The sequence below is a fragment of the Bos grunniens genome, chromosome 14, assembly GCF_055505025.1.
Source record: "Bos grunniens cultivar Pamir isolate PY7600 chromosome 14, Bosgru_T2T1.0, whole genome shotgun sequence".
In the NCBI taxonomy this organism is placed as follows: Eukaryota; Metazoa; Chordata; class Mammalia; order Artiodactyla; family Bovidae; genus Bos; species Bos grunniens.
This window is the reverse complement of record NC_141178.1, coordinates 17,433,592-17,450,581: the sequence shown is the minus strand read 5'-3', so window position 1 is coordinate 17,450,581 and position 16,990 is coordinate 17,433,592. Positions and strand designations below refer to the sequence as shown.

At 33.8% G+C, this 16,990-nt stretch overlaps 1 protein-coding gene across 30 annotated transcripts in view; it reads right to left on the bottom strand.

Annotated features, from left to right (window-relative positions):
- The window catches only part of VPS13B (vacuolar protein sorting 13 homolog B), an 805,974-nt gene that overhangs the window by 426,692 nt on the left and 362,292 nt on the right, over positions 1 to 16,990 (bottom strand). For all 30 annotated transcript variants that reach the window (XM_086336078.1, XM_086336091.1, XM_086336075.1 and 27 more), the window contains one exon: positions 6,823 to 7,057. In XM_086336078.1, coding sequence (XP_086192204.1) covers positions 6,823 to 7,057 — 235 coding nt within the window. The remainder of the gene's footprint in view (positions 1 to 6,822; positions 7,058 to 16,990) is intronic.

Here is a 16,990-nt window from a genome sequence, read left to right as displayed (position 1 = left end):
AACATGGATTTTTTTTTAACTTATAAATATAGCAAGTGACTGAGGCACAGAGAAATAAACTATAAAGGTTCAATCTGATTCATGACATCCATCATTCAACAGGTTCTAATACTCAAATATGTTGGGAAAAAGACAATGCAGAGTGACACTGAAACCAGGACTGGTTGAAAACTGAAAATGAACAGACCTCCGGATTCTTTCTCCATCTATGCACAGATACAAAGATACAAAGTAAAGTACTCTTTACACATATGCATCAAAGGGTTCTATGCAAATATTTTTACAAACAACTTTTAAAATGAAAAAAACATATTTGTGGTATTTCATAAGAAGTTAGTATCTATAATTTTCTAATATCTGAAAAAGTTTTAAATATCTTGAAATAATCTCCTTTCTTCAGGGTAGGGTAGGCCAATGCAATAACCAGGTGGTTAAAAAATTGTTTCTACTTTAGGTTTCCATGGTGATTATGTAGTCACTCTGTAGTCTCCTAGGGAGTATGAAAAATAGACTTTAGAAGTTTCTATTTGATTCTAGTTCTCTCCATCTGGTAAATGATTTTTTTTAAGTTGAAAATAAACTAAGATTCTAGAAAAAAGAATCACAGAATATAATAACATCAAATGCTTTAAAAAGGGAGATTTCTGTAGTTCTTAACTCATTCATAATATATTGGAAAAACAAGATAAGAATAAAACAATTTATCAAATAAAAAGGACAAACAGTTGAAGTTGGCAGGAGTGTTATAGAAAGAAGGATTTTAAATGAGTATTGAAGAGATACCAAATAATACAGTAGTGCATATATATTACTCCTTTCATAAAATCCATTGTGGGGGGGGGGAAGCTATAATATTGTCATAACATCTTTAAATTACTGGGGGATTCTACTTCCAGAAACAATGGCAGATTTAGTGCCCTGAATGACTTTTGCACTAAAAACAAATGAAAATCAATGTATTTATAAAATGTTACTATGCCACACATACCATGATTAAAACTCACATCTGTTAACATAAACACACACAAGTACACACACTCCATAAAATCATTAATAAGCTTCTCCCAATAGTAAAGATTATTAAGGCCAGGGAATAGAAGAAGCCAGAAATTAAGAGATAAGCAAAACAAATAGCCTGAGGCATTTCTAAACAGGTAAAATTTGAACACTCTCCTGTTCACACTAAGGCAGATAAAGACAAAGCCTTAGACCAATTTGCAGTGTAGAACTTAACAGGACACAAGGCTTCCATGCAATTCACTATGATAACAACGTTAGGGTAGGTGAAGGTGAAGTCGCTCAGTCGTATCTGACTCTCTGTGATCCCGTGGACTGTAGCCTACCAGGCTTCTCCGTCCATGGGATTCTCCAGGCAAGAATACTGGAGTGGTTTACCATTTCCTTCTCCAGGGGATCTTCCTGACCCAGGGATTGAACCCGGGTCTCCCACATTGGAGGCAGACGCTTTAACCTCTGAGCCACCAGGGAAGCGTTAGGGTAAACCATAAATGAAACTGTCCCATTTTTCCCATTGATTTATGGTTTTAGGTATCAAGATATAGGTTAAATCTGAAGAAAAAGAGGCTCTCAGGGGACTACAGAAGATCATCGGTAATATTTTTGATCTTGATTTAGATGTAGGCAACATGAGTAGCTTTAGTATAAAATGTACCAAGCTGTGCTAAAAATTGCACAATTTTGTATATGATACAGTTAAATTCTAGCTCATTAAAATTAAATGAACAACTTTAACAGCGTATCAGACACAACTTTAAAAAAGTAATGAAATGAAGGATCAAAGAAATTACTGAGAATGCAGGTCATCAAGTCAAAGAGAAAAAACACAGAAGTATAAAGAAGATACAAGAATGATGCAGCCAAAAAAAGTGAAAAATTCTAAAATATATAAGAGAAAGAATAAGACACAGGTAATACGCAGGTCAGGAAGCAACAGATAGAACTGGACATGGAACAACAGACTGGTTCCAAATAGGAAAAGGAGTCCATCAAGCCTGTATATTGTCACCCTGCTTATTTAACTTATATGCAGAGTACATCATGAGAAACGCTGGGCTGGAAGAAGCACCAGCTGGAATCAGGATTGCTGGGAGAAATATCAAGAACCTCAGATATGCAGATGACACCACCCTTATGGCAGAAAGTGAAGAGGAACTCAAAAGCCTCTTGATGAAAGTGAAAGTGGACAGTGAAAAAGTTGGCTTAAAGCTCAACATTCAGAAAACGAAGACCATGGCATCTGGTTCCCATCACTTTATGGGAAATAGATGGGAGAACAGTGGAAACAGTGTCAGACTTTATTTTTCTGGGCTCCAAAATCACTGCAGATGGTGACTGCAGCCATGAAATTAAAAGACGCTTACTCCTTGGAAGGAAAGTTATGATCAACCTATATAGCATATTCAAAAGCAGAGACATTACTTTGCCAACAAAGGTCTGTCTAGTCAAGGCTATGGTTTTTCCAATGGTCATGTATGGACGTGAAAGTCGGACTGTGAAGAAAGCTGAGCGCCGAAGAATTGATGCTTTTGAACTGTGGTGTTGGAGAAGACTCTTGAGAGTCCCTTGGACTGCAAGGAGATCCAACCAGTCCATTCTAAAGGAGATCAGTCCTGGGTGTTCTTTGGAAGGACTGATTTTAAAGCTGAAACTCCAATACTTTGGCCACTTCATGCGAAGAGTTGACTCACTGGAAAAGACTCTGATGCTGGGAGGGATTGGGGGCAGGAGGAAAAGGGGATGAGAGAGGATGAGATGGCTGGATGGCATCACCGACTCGATGGACAAGAGTTTGGGTGACCTCCGGGAGTTGGTGATGGACAGGGAAGCCTGGCGTGCTGCAATTCATGGGGTCACAAAGAGTCGGACACAACTGAGTGACTGAACTGAACTAAACTGAATATCTGAATAGATCATGCCAGAAAACCTGGAGAAATCTTTATGGCTTTTATAGACACCAATATAAAAACTTTAAAACACAAAGATTTAAAAAATTTTTAAAGTTGCCAGAAGGAAGGACAAAATATCTTCAAGGAAACATAAATTGCAAGTGGATCTCTCAATAGGACAATGAAAAGCAAAAGAGTCAGCACAACAGTATCTTTAATTGGTGGTGGTTTAGTTGCTAAGTCGTGTTCAACTCTTGCAACCCCATGAACTGTAGCCCTCCAAGCTCCCCTGTCCATGGGATTCTCCCGGCAAGAATACTGGAGTGGGTTGCCATTTCCTTCTCCAGGAAATCTTTCTGACCCAGGAATCGAACACAGGTCTCCTGCATTGCAGGCAGATTCTTTACCAACTGAGCTACAAGGAAAGCCTCTGTATCTTTAATAGGCTGGACTAAAATAATAAGAAATTACATACCTAGCAATAAATCTGGATATATAAATTATATATCTAGTGAAATTAAAAAATATTCAAACAAAATTCACTTTGATAACCACGTATCATCACAAAAAGGCAAATGGAAAATGATCTGCCATAGGATAGAGGATTGAATTATAAGAAGGCATGTCTAGAAAGGCACTAGTTCAAGAGTCAGCAAACATGGCCCAAGACCGAATCTGACTATCAGATTTTATAAATAAAGCTTCACAGATACACAGTCATTGACTTATTGTCTATGGCTGTTTCTGCATGCCAAAAGAGGGTTCAGAAGTGGCAAAAAGACCAAGAAATGGATAAAATTGAAAACATTCACTATCTGACTCTTGATTCCCTGGTGGCTCAGACAGTAAAGAACCTGCCTGCAATGCAGAAAGCCCAGGTTCAATCCGTGGATGGGGAAAATGCCCCAGAGAATAGAATGGATATCCACTCCAGTATTCTTGCCTGGAGAATTCCATGAACAGAGGAGACTGGGTGGTTAGAGTCCATGGTTGCAGAGAGTTGCAGGGTTGCAGAGGGTGGGACACAACTGAGCGACTAACACTTTTCTGCACTAAGTAAGTGTTCCAAACCCTGTCCTGATTATATACTCACAATAAATACAAGCAATTATTCTTTAAATGATAGCCTATTAATCCAGATAGGATGAATGAATTCAAGTATTTTCAGACCTGTGTGTGTTCAGAAGCACAGTAAATAGCTTGTTTTAATGCATAATTTAATACACTAAATATGCAAGTTAAGATTTCTAGACCTAGAGTTGACTTTAATCAAAAAGTGCTAATTTCTAATATAAAAAAGAAAAAGAATAGTTAAGGGATAATTTCCAAAACAGCAGGGGATAAATGAATTACAATTAACATATATAACAGTATAAAGGAAACATTTTTATTTACATAATTAAATTCAAACATTAATTAAGATAATGAAAAGACTGGGAGGATGGGAGAGAATATTTGCAAGTTACATATTTATTAAGGGTCTGATATCAGAATATATAAAGAACTCTTATAACTCAACAATAAAGAGAAAAATAACTAAAAAGTAGGCAAAGAATTTGAATATAAGAAGAAAATACAAAACAAGATCTACAATGGCCAATAAGCACATGAAAAGATGCTCAACATCATCAGACATTAGGGAAATGAAAATCAAAACCATGAGATAACACTTCATAGCAACTGGTATGGCTGGAAACAAGACAGTAACAATACCATAATAATAAGTGGTGACACAGATACGGATAAATTAATGTTGTGCATCAACTGTACTTCAGTATAAAAAATTAGAACCTCCATTCTCTGATGTGGGATTGCAAAAGGGAACAGACATTTTGATAAATAGTCCATCAGTTTCAAAGATAAGGACAGAGTTACCAAATGACCCAACAATTCTACTATATGCATCTAAAAGAAATGATGCTGAAGCTGAGGCTCCAATACTTTGGCCACCTGATGCGAAGAACTGACTCACTGGAAAAGACCCTGATGCTGGGAAAGAATGAACACAGGAGGAGAAGGGGTGACAGAGAGAGACAGTTGGATGCCATCACGGACTCGCTGGACATGAGTTTGAGCAAGCTCCGGGAGCTGGTGATGGACAGGGAAGCATGGCATGCTGCAGTCCATGGGGATGCAAACAGTTGGACACAACTTAGCAACTGAATTGAATGGAATTGAATAGAAATTAAAACATACGTCCATGCAAAAAGTGTACAAGAATGATCATAGCAGCATTATTTATAATCACTAAAAAGTAGAAACAACACAAATGTCCATCAAATAATCAATGAATATATGTGGTATATTCATAAAATGAATTTTTATTCAGCTATAAAAAGGAATGAAGACATACATACTACAACATGAATCAACCTTGAAATTTACGGTAAGTGAAAGAAGCCAGTCAGAAGAGAACACAAGTTTTTTTATTCCAATCATGAAATGTCTAAAACAAGCAAATTCATAGAAAGACAGTTCCTAGGGGACTTGCGGGATGGGAGCAGAGGACTAAGTGCTAATGATGTACCAATTATTTTTACAGTGATAAAACTATGCTAATATTAGATGCTGATGTTGCATAAAAACTAAATACACTAAAAATCATCTAATTATATACTTTAAAAGGAGGAATTTTACAATATGTGAAATTTTAGCAATGAGTTTTAACAAAAATCAAGATACAAATCAATTTTAAAAAAATCATTCCAGAGTTTTTTTTTTTTTTAAGAGGAAGCACTCCCCAGCTCACTTTATGAAGCTAGCATATCCTTAATAGGACACATAACACCTATTGTGATAATAAGGAATTTCCTGTAACCAAAAATGAATAGCAAATAACAGCTATGCCCAATATGCTAGAGAAAGAATCAAGACAAAGAGCACTTCACAAGAACTCTTAAGTTCCTTCTAAGTACTAGAATTCTATGATTTTATGATAATAGTATTCATGTCATTAAGTACCAACTCTAATTTCTGGATAAAATCATGCTTACATAAACCTAACAAAATTAGATTTCAATGGAAATCACAACAGAGAAAGGGAGACAGAAATCAACATTAAGTCAAAGTAAAAAAAATTGAAGACTTCACTAACTTTTCAATAACAATATGTGTGGTAATCTGAACGATGTCCGGATTTAGACACTTACATCCTAATAATATGAACAAGGTGTTGACCTATTTAGCACTGTCAAAAATCTGAGGCTTGTTATTAAAATACAGATTCACACTACTGACTTTGTGACTCAAAACTTTTCCAGGTTCACATAGTTTGAAATGAATGCATCCAAGTTCAAAGGGTATGAACCTGCAACTGAAAACACTGCAACATCAGAAATCCAGTATTTATTAAAGAAAGAGCCTTGGTTCCAATCCTCACACAATTATCTACTTTATTTAAATAAATGAGTAATCTAGAAATATATCAAACTTGATATAAATGGTGTAAACAATAAACACATAGACAATTTCTGTGTTTATGATACATCTATTTGTAAGTCAAGTGGCTTAAGTTAAAATAAACCTACTTATAATTCTTACTTCAGCTTAATGCAAACATCTGAAAACAACTTCCTTCTCAAGTTAATTTTATTTGTGCTTAGCATTTCAGTGATTATACTATATACCATATAATCTTTGGCAGATAGTCTCTGTCTATATATATATGTATGTTGTTTTCATCTATATATAATAAAAGGTGTGGCTATCAATAAACAGCATCACTTAGTTCATTTACTTTATACATCTGTCTTTTCAGAACTACTTTGTAGATCACTTAGTTCATTTCCATTAAGTTCTTCCAATGAGAAGACTGATTTAGAGATGCACTGGCATAATTTAAAAAAAAAAACAGTAAAACTGAAAGTATCAGTATAAAATATAATAACCATACGAAGACTTTAAAATAAAAATGTACCTTCTTCAAGGATGGGTCGTGGGATGACAAACGGAATCTCCTGGAGAGGGTCCATATACTTGTGGCCAGCACTAACAATCTTTATTTGAGGCAAACAGAGGGCAAGCGTTCCTGGCATGCTCATCTGTCCATGGTACCAACTTCTTACTGTTCCAGGAATGTCACCAGATACAATTGTACTAGGAGAAGGCAAACTATCATTTGGGATAAACACACAACAAGACTGTACTTCAAGCTAGAAAAGAAAAACAGAATCAAAATATTTGGATCAGATTAAGTTTGAGAATAAACAAATCTCAATCACCTAATGTCTTTACCAGAATACACAGGCAAGCCCAAAAAAGAAAATGTCCCATACTTATGTCTTCATCAGTTGATTTTACTAAAGAATACGACAAACACTGGAAAAGGTATTGTTTCTTGCTATAAATTTGATCAAAAGAGCACAATGACATGAAATGAAAACATAGCTGCCTTTCCACAGTTCTTTCCAAGAAACATGATTGAGTTAGAAAATGTGCTGGCAAAAAAAGGTGAGAAAATCCTACTTTTTTTGCAGTTCATTACATTTTGTTAACACCAGCTAAGGGGTTAGAGCTGACTAGCATTTTGCTGCTCTTACTTTAAAAAATAAAAAAACCACAAACATCTATTTCTATGTGAATTTGTCCCTTTGTCTTTCATTTTACAGATAGAAATTTAAGAAAAAATACTTTAAATGCTCAGATTATATCTCTAGATAAACATTAAAGGAGAACACGTTAGTAACATAGTAATGAAGAAAATTCAGGAGACTTAAAAATCAGAGCGCTATTCCTTACTTTTATCATATGTTGATTTATTACCTAAATTGTGATTTCATGTGAAATTTTTATGCTTCCTTATCCCCAGTGTACTTACTTAGGTTTCCAGCCCCTAACAGAGTTAAAGTAAGACTAAGCAAGACCAAATAAAAAACTGAGTACATCATGAGTACTTAATTCAAAAGGTATGCTTAAGTTAAAGCCTATTAGTCTAAGTTGACTTTATTACAAGGTAACATTCTGTACCTGGCTAGTAAACTGCCCCAACGGTGTAGCATACTTGAATTATTTTTAATAAAATACAAAATATAACCTGCTAATTTTCTATAAAATAATTGGCATACAAAGCTATTACCTGAACGTATTATCTAATAAAAACTAAACTTTGTTTGCTTGATAAATGTTTGGATAGTCTAGCAACTTAAAATAACAAAGAGACCATATTTTACAAAAGATAACTAAGACTACAGTCATAGATGTACTCCTGGGGTTAATATATTTCTTAGTGAGAGCATGGTATGTAACAGGTCTGAATTCCTTGATATGATAAATAATTTGCCAGTCTTATAAGTGCACTTACTCATTTTCCCTTCAGTATTTCTGTGCATGGATAAACCAATGAATTCAGTGAAGAAAAATGTAAGTAAAAATTTACAAAAATAAGTACACCGGTTCATACAGTATGAAAATTTTTAGTTCTAGAATTTAATCTTGTAGATTACATGATTTTAAAATGTATATGTTAAGTAGTTCATCACTGACTTAAGATCACATTTCTAACTTCTGAAACCGAAGTGCATGTTGTCTCAAATATGTTACATTTTGTTTCAAACATGTAACATAATTCATTAGTGATGCTAAAGTGCACAAGTTAGAGTGTCACACTGACAGCATATTCTCCTACATTAACTATGGTTATAAGCTCAAATAATGACGGGTCAGTATTTAACATTTTATTGTAGATACTGATGCTATGTTGACAAATGCTTTCAACAATGTGAGGTAATTAGTTTAATATGTCACTGTATACAAATTTATACATAGATGTCTTGAGAAACAAATTTAAATTGTGCCAAAATTTCCATAATCACAATATATTCTAAGTTTCTACTAATTCAGATATAAATTATTTAATCAAATCAAAACAACCTGAGCAATGCATATAAAACCAACAGTATATTAATCTGATACACATAACAACATTAAAAAATAAGCTTTCTAAAAACTGATACATGTTGTGGGGATTCTTTTAATGATAAGAACTAAAACATATAATCCAAATTGCTCAAACTTGTTATAATGTTACATCTATTATATATACTAAAGCTAACACATAAATCTTTTTACACTTTTAAAATAACTGTTAAACTGTATGTCTAAAATTTTGGTTTTAATGTAAAATGTTGAGTGATTTATGTAAGTGAATATAAATCTGCAGCAGTAAATTTTGCATTAATGTAAGGATCTGACAATCCAAGGGAAAGAAAATGAAGTAATCTGCCAGTAAGAAGTCCTCAAACCGGGGGTCAGATCATGTTCATGGAAACCATCTGGTTGGGACCCTCTGAGCCACACCAAACACAAATGATCTTTTAAAAAAAATATCCTATTCATTAATGCATCACAGCTGCACTGAGTGTTACTTCATTTTTCCATGGCAACATCCTTTCTGTTTCAAGGATCTTATTTCAGTTTTGGTAGCAACATGTTCTTTCGCCAATATTGAACACATTCATGTGTTAAAGTGAAGGGATTATTACAAATTCTTGAAGTAGAACCACCTCTATTTTGATTCCTATTAGGTCAAGGGCTACATAGCTAAGTATCACATCCTGAGGATAAACCACTAAAGTAGAAATTATTTGGTATTATTTCAATAAGTGAAATGATTATCATGCAATTTTTCTGAAGGTCCAAGTTCTATTTTTTCCTGAAATTTCAAGTGCTGCTTAAAAAGATATATGACATTGTGTACTCCCTATCCTCTATAAGTACAGTTTGGTAACCTTTGATTTTTCTAATGTATGCACTCTACAACTGTGATCACAACTCAGTTAAAAAGAAGAAACTAAGACGGGCTTCATTTATGCATTAACATAATAAGCATTTTAATTAGCAAACTGTCCATCATATAGACTAACTTTATATAAATGCTTTACAATGTTATACCATATTTTCTGCTCTTTAAAACAATGCTCCTATTTCCCAAATGTTTTCCTTTCTTCAAAACTTAAAAATCTAGTGATAATTGTATTCAGAAAATTTATATAGAATAAAATGTTCTCTGAATGAATGTATTTACTCCTCAGGACACAGTTTCAAATAAAAAATAAGAATGAAGAAACAATGCAGTTTGTATTTTCATTCAGTTTTTCTTTCTTTTATTCATGCATTCTTTAACAGTCACCATTTACTGAGCTTGAAGTCATGACTATAGAGAAAGGACACAGTTCCAGCATTTAAAACTAGTAATAGCCTTACATAATTTTCACTAGAGCACACAATCTATACTGTCAGACACTGTGCCTATTCTGTTCAAGCTACAGTCTCAGTACACAGTACTGCACCTAGTATGAAAGAGGTACTAAGTAACTGTTAAAGAAGGGAACACAATTATTTTTATTAGCACTAGATAATGATGTTAATTAAAATAGTTGTTTAATACATGTTGTTCATCATTTCATGTCACAGAAACCTAGTAGAGTGATTAATAAAAATGACTTGTCAGCCAGATGGGTTCAACTCTAGCTGTGGAACCTTTGACAAGCTATTTAATCTTTTCATGACTTCAGCTTCCTCATCTGTATATGGGGGGAAAATCAGCTTTGAAATAAAGGTTAACATATTAACTGTCACCAAAATGTTTGCTAAATAAAGTCAATGAACATACACTAAGTATCTACTATATGCCAGATCTATATATTAATTCTCAAGGATTTGTAAAAGACGCTCACAATCCTTCTATTTTAAAATGCTATTGGCTTATGGTTTAGCTATTTATGCATATAGAGACTACCAAAATAAGTAGTATTATATTTGCACTATGAAACATAAATAAACTACTGCCCAAACCGTTTCCTATTCTATAAATTCACAATACATTATGAAACTATTTGGAATATCCTATTTATTTAGTACAAATTTAAATATACACAGTTCAGGACATTAGCTAAAAACCTTGAAAGTGCACCTTGGTTATCTTCTTTTCCACAGTGAAATGTTATAAATCTCCATACTTTTCTCATAAATACTTGTCAAGGGAAGACAAGAAAAAAATTCCTAGACTGTAATAAGGATTTCCTCTTTCTAACAAACTATCATGCAACTGATGTTACTTTCTCAATGTCTATAAATAAAACTATAGCCTTCTATGCAAAATTTTAAGCATTAAATGTAGTTGATTACTTTTAACATTAATGTGACTGACAACTGATATGTCTAATATCTACTCTTATTTAATCCTGCAAATAAGCCAGGAAGTTCACTGGACTTGAGAGCGTTAGGTGTATCATGTAACATGATTACTACATCTCTTCTTATACATATATAACTTTCTGGGAGGAAAAAAAATTCAATTGTTCTAGCTTATCTGACTTTCACACTCATACCAAAATCTCACAGAATGTGGGAAGTTGTCTCCTAAAAGGAATAAAACATTATTAGCAAAAGAAGGAGCTCAGGATCTTGCAAATGGAAAATAAACTGTCCATGACATTATGCTGTCCGTTGTCAGAAACTAGCCAAAACACCCAGGAAATGCCATAGGACAGCAACGCAATCTTCAATGTAAAAGTCAAGGAGACTGACTTTGGCAAACACAAGAGTAATGTTCTCCTTTATTAGTGAATCCTAGGCCAGAGTACTTCTATTTTGTCAACCGCATGCCATTGCCAATTATGTCGTTCTGGAACAAAAACGTAATAGACAGAAACTTTGCTGGTGAGTGAACAGAGGAAAACTACAAAAACAATGAGTTTATGCTAATCTATCTTGAAAAGGCCCTCCAATCCAAGTTCATTTTAAAAACTGTTCAAGACTACATTTAGTACTATAAAACAATCGAATTATTATAAAGTATGAAATTCTTTTTCCCATTGAAAAATAAATAGGTTATCATAAATACTGTTGATGTCTTAATGCAACATACATCTTTCTAAAATAATAAAGTACATGAACTTAGCAAATACCAACTTTGGCTCCAAAATCAACTTTCCAGAAACTCTGATTCCAAGCACATTTACTTGTTCAAACTTCCATTAAAAGAATAATCCTTTGATGACTTTAAGTTATGGTGTTTTGTTTAATCTGATGACAACTTCAGGGTTTTCTTTTTTATATTTGGCTCATAAAATGTCTTGGAGAGTGGACACAACTCTTTTAAAAACTCAGTTTTAGGGCCTAGATTTTGATCATTGAATCAGAATCTAGTTTTATTCTGAAGTTTTTCAGAATATACAAACAGTTGAAAATGTCTAAGTATATGGTATGTATAAGACAGGACTGGGACTAGGAGTGAGGTAAGAAAGGTGCCTTGATCATTTTCAAAATAATTTATACAAACGTAAATCATTTAGTACTCCTTTAATTAAATGTTAATTTATACACAAAAAGCTTAGTCAACAAGGAAGATCAGACTAAACTACACTTAAACATGGTTAAGAAGGTAAATGTTATATGTGTACTTAGCCAAAATTAAAAACGAAAGAAATATCTTTACTTGTAACTAATCCAGAATGACATACCAGATTAAGTTTATTGTTTGTAAAGCTAATGAAGGCACTGCATCATTACAAAACAAGCCAAAGAACTAAAAGAATCATATAAGAACATGAGAATCGTGCATACCTTAAATATTACTTAATTTAACCATTTCATATTGCAAATATGCCAAGTAAAGCCCATAGCAAACATTAAGAATCTGACACTGTTGACAATGGCTCCTTGAACTCTTTGACCTTTCCTCCAACATTTCTAATCTTTCGTTTAGGGTTTTCTTTAAGGAGACATTCTCTTCTACCGACTACTTTAGAAATGGTATTCACTTGGCCCATTGCTCTTTCAACTTAACATACTTTTTTGAATTCTCCTAGTTTTAACCATCTGTAGATGATTTCTAAAATTATATTTATATGGTGCATCTCTTCCTTAAACTCAATTATGAATATTCAGTGTAAGAGATAACTGGGTATCTCATACACATTTCAAATACACATGTAAAGTCAAACTCTCAATTTGCCACTAACCCTGAAAGGATGCTGCTCCTATCATATGATTGCATCACTATCTACCCAAACCAGAACCTGGAACACCAACTAGATTCCCTCCTTTTATTCTCCAAATGCATAAGTCACTGGTTCCTGGTGATTTTTACCTTAAGTCTCTCAGGGTTTGCTGTCTAACTTTTCTTATTGCCTAGTGTTTTGAAACCATTGTTCAATATAATTCGCCCATTTCTTTTTTGGTTGTTTGAAGCAGCAAAATAAATCCAGTTCCCGTATCTTCATCCCGGGAAGAGGAGTCTGTTTTCCAGAATATCTTACGTTGTGGAGCATGCATGTATCTACTTTCTGTCATTCAGATGCCCAGTCTTGGATGACGCTTTTCGACCCCATGGACTGCAGCACACCAGGCCTCCCTTTCCCTCACCATCTCCTGAAACTCACCCAAGTTCATGTCTGTGTATCTACTTAATGGCTTACAAATATTATAAAGATTTCTTACACTTGGAATTTTACCTGGAAGATCTTCTTAGAGCCATCAAATAATCAGGTAACCCTAATACTGTCTTTCTTAGCCCCCATTACAGTAACTTCTCAAAATGGGATCAAAAAAAGGATATACTAAACTAGTCCACTTTTCTATAGTATCTGAATCGCTAGAAATGAACTACTCTTTGTGAAACCATTGCTCCCCTGTCCATGGAATTCTCCAGGCAAGAATACTGGAGTGGGTTGCCATTCCCTTCTCCAGGGGATCTTCCCAACCCAGGGATGAACCCAGGTCTCCTGCATTGCAGGCAGACTCTTTACTCTTGGAGTCACCAGAGAAGCCACCAGTTTTCTAGTGGAATGGATAAGAGAGAATGAGGTTATTTTTAATACAATTACTTACATCATCATGAAATAATATTTAGGACCAAATTAAACTTCAAACAGCTATACATTTTTTATCACTATTATAATCTGGAGAATGCTATTATGTCATCTAATTCTAAAGATCAATAAATATTAATCTGAGATAGTATCCAAATTCATCACAAACCTGGCAGAGCCTGCCCTAGAAATCTTTTCAATAGATGACATTTACCCTGATAACTCCATTTCTCTTTTGGATGGCAAGAGTTTTATTAGGGAATCTATCTAAGAGACACTCCCCACAAGATGCTTCAATACAATGGATATTTGTCTTTTTCCTGCTAGACCAAGAGAACTACTATATTTCTTTTGTTTACTCAGGATCTACCATAATATATAATAAAATTGAGTGCTGAATATGATAATGAATGAAAGAATAATAAATGGAGGGAAACAGAACACTCCATAATGTATTACTAAGCAGCTAGATGTTTAAAAAATAAACAAACAAGTTTATACTGGGGTACTAAAATGTTAACATGCCTCTGAATGTTAAATAAATACTTATGTGCAACAGGAAATTTTTAGAAATACAATGTTTATCAGAAACTATGTATGTACTTTTTTTAACTATGTACTTTTTTTCTCAAAAAGTAAAGGAGGACATATTAAAGAGCAATAGGGCCTTGGAACTAATCCTCAAATTATAGTACACATCTGCATCAACTCTGAAAAAAGTACAAAGTACCTAATTTTAAAAAGAAACCTGCTGCAGTCCCACTACATTAAACTTTTATTTCTATACAAACATACTGCATATGTGTATTTCATACATATGAAATGATTACGATACAAGCTTATTTTGGTATCAAAGCATTTTCACTAGAATAGAGAAGGAAAACTGAGCAAAAAAAAACAAAGGAATTGTGTTGCCCGGAAAAGAAAGTTGTAGTTAGGTGTCAAAACGGAAGAAATTTTTTGTATTAGGATAGACATCAAAAGTTAAGAGAAGTTAGTATCAAAATGAGAAATTAATATTAAAGTTACTTTAAACAAAATCCCATATTTTTGGAAATTAAGTGTCCATTTTTAAGTGACGGGTGTACCTAAGAAGGCATAACAAGGAGAATTAGAAACTATGTCATAATAGAAATGAAAAGAGAATTTACCAGAATTTGTTGTGTGCAGCTGAAGTTGCTTGATGCAATTAAATACAATATGGAGTTTTGAAATAAGGTATAAAAACAAATAAAAGGGACACCAGCACAAAATTTTATGAAATTTTAATAAAATATGTACTTTACTTAATAATACTGTATCTTTCTTCTCTGTAATCACCCTATGTGTTTTTCTCAGTCTAACTTTACTGAGGGTTTCAATGGCTAAGTCAAAGATCTCTCGGTAAATGTCAAATTGCACTAGAAAATATAAACGTTATTTAAAAATATGTTTGTATTGATTTCTAACATTATCTGATAGTGATAAGAGAACAGACTCTATGTAATTTAAAAACCTTTAGAGTACAAAATTTTTGCACTTTGTTTTATGCCCCTGGATATGTTTTCAGTGTCTCCTAACTTACAGTCTATGGGAACTTGAATAGAATTTATATCTTACTATGGTGTTAAAATTATATAAATCTTAATTATTTTGAATTGTATCACAGTGCTTTTCAGGTCTACTATGTCCTTCTACTTCTCTGAATATTCGTCCTATTAATTTCTGACAGTTTGATATTGAAATTCCATATAAAGTCTTAATTTATCTACTAAAAAATTGTAATTTATAGTGGAACTATATGTAATCTTGCTCTGTATTTTTCCAAGTCTCCTATAAATGTGTTCTTATACTTTCATTATTAAAAAAAAAATTAAAAACAAGAAGAAAAATATTAAGAGATGGCCTTGAAAACCTATTATAAACTGAGTCTCAGAAAATAAACTAAGAAAACTACCTTTCCAACCAGTTTTTAGTCCCAGTTTAATGAAATCAAAACACAACTAACTCCTGAGTACAAATGACTTAAGGTACGGTGCTAAAGAAAAACATGATATGAAAGACAAAATGCTAGAGATCTAATAATATTAGGATTATTCCTTTTTTACATGAAGTATTATTTGCATCATACTATAATTTAGAACCTCAGATGGAACTATAATTAAATAAGTTCACGGTTATTTATAAAATTATAGTAGAAATATGTGTGCTCAAATTAGTTACTCATCTTAACTTACTAATCACTTCAGTATTTATATTTATTGACTACCACACAATAAACTGTGGAAAATTCTTAAAGAGATGGGAATAACAGACCACCTTAACTGTCTTCTGAGAAACCTGTATGCAGGCCAAGAAGCAATAGGTAGAATCGGATGTGGAACAACAGACTCGTTCAAAAATTAGGTACGGAGTAACCTGCTTATTTAACTTATATACAGAGTACATGCGAATGCCAGGCTGGAATCAAGATTCCTGGGAGAAGTATGAATAACCTCGATATGCAGATGATACCACCTAATAGCAGATAGTGAAGAGGATCTTAAGAGCCTTTTGATGGAGGTGAAAGAGGAGAGTAAAAAAGCTGGATTAAAACTCAACATTCAAAAAACTAAGATTACGGCATCTGGTCCCATTACTTCAGGGCAAACAGATAGAGAAAAAGTGGAACCAGTAACAGATTTTATTTTCTTGGGCTCCAAAATCAGTCGATGGTGACTGCAGACACAAAATTAAATGATGCTTACTCTCTGGAAGAAAAGCTATGACAAACCTAGACAGCATATTAAAAAGCAGAGACATCACTTTGCTAACAAAGGTCCACAGTAATCAAAACTATGTTTTTTCCCAGTAGTCAGTCACGTACAGATGCGAGAGTTGGACAATAAAGAAGGCTGAATGCCGAAAAACTGATGCTTTGGAATTCTGGTGCTAAAGACTCTTAACAGTCCTTTAGACAGCAAGAAGATCAAACCAGTCAATCCTAAAGAAACTCAACCCTGAATGTTCACTGGAAGGACTGATGCTGAAGCTGAAGTCCTAATACTTTGGCCACCTGACGCAAAGAGCCGACTCACTGGAAAAGACCCTAATGGGAAAGATTAAAGGCAAGAGGAGGAGGGTAAGACAGAGGATGCAGTGGTGGATGGCATCACTGACTCAATGGACATGAGTTTGAGCAAACTCCAAGAGACAGTGAAAGACAGGGAAGCCTGGCATGCTGCAGTCCCTGGAGTCACAAAGAGTTGTATACAATTTAGCAAAACAACAACAAAATATACCATAGACTACTCT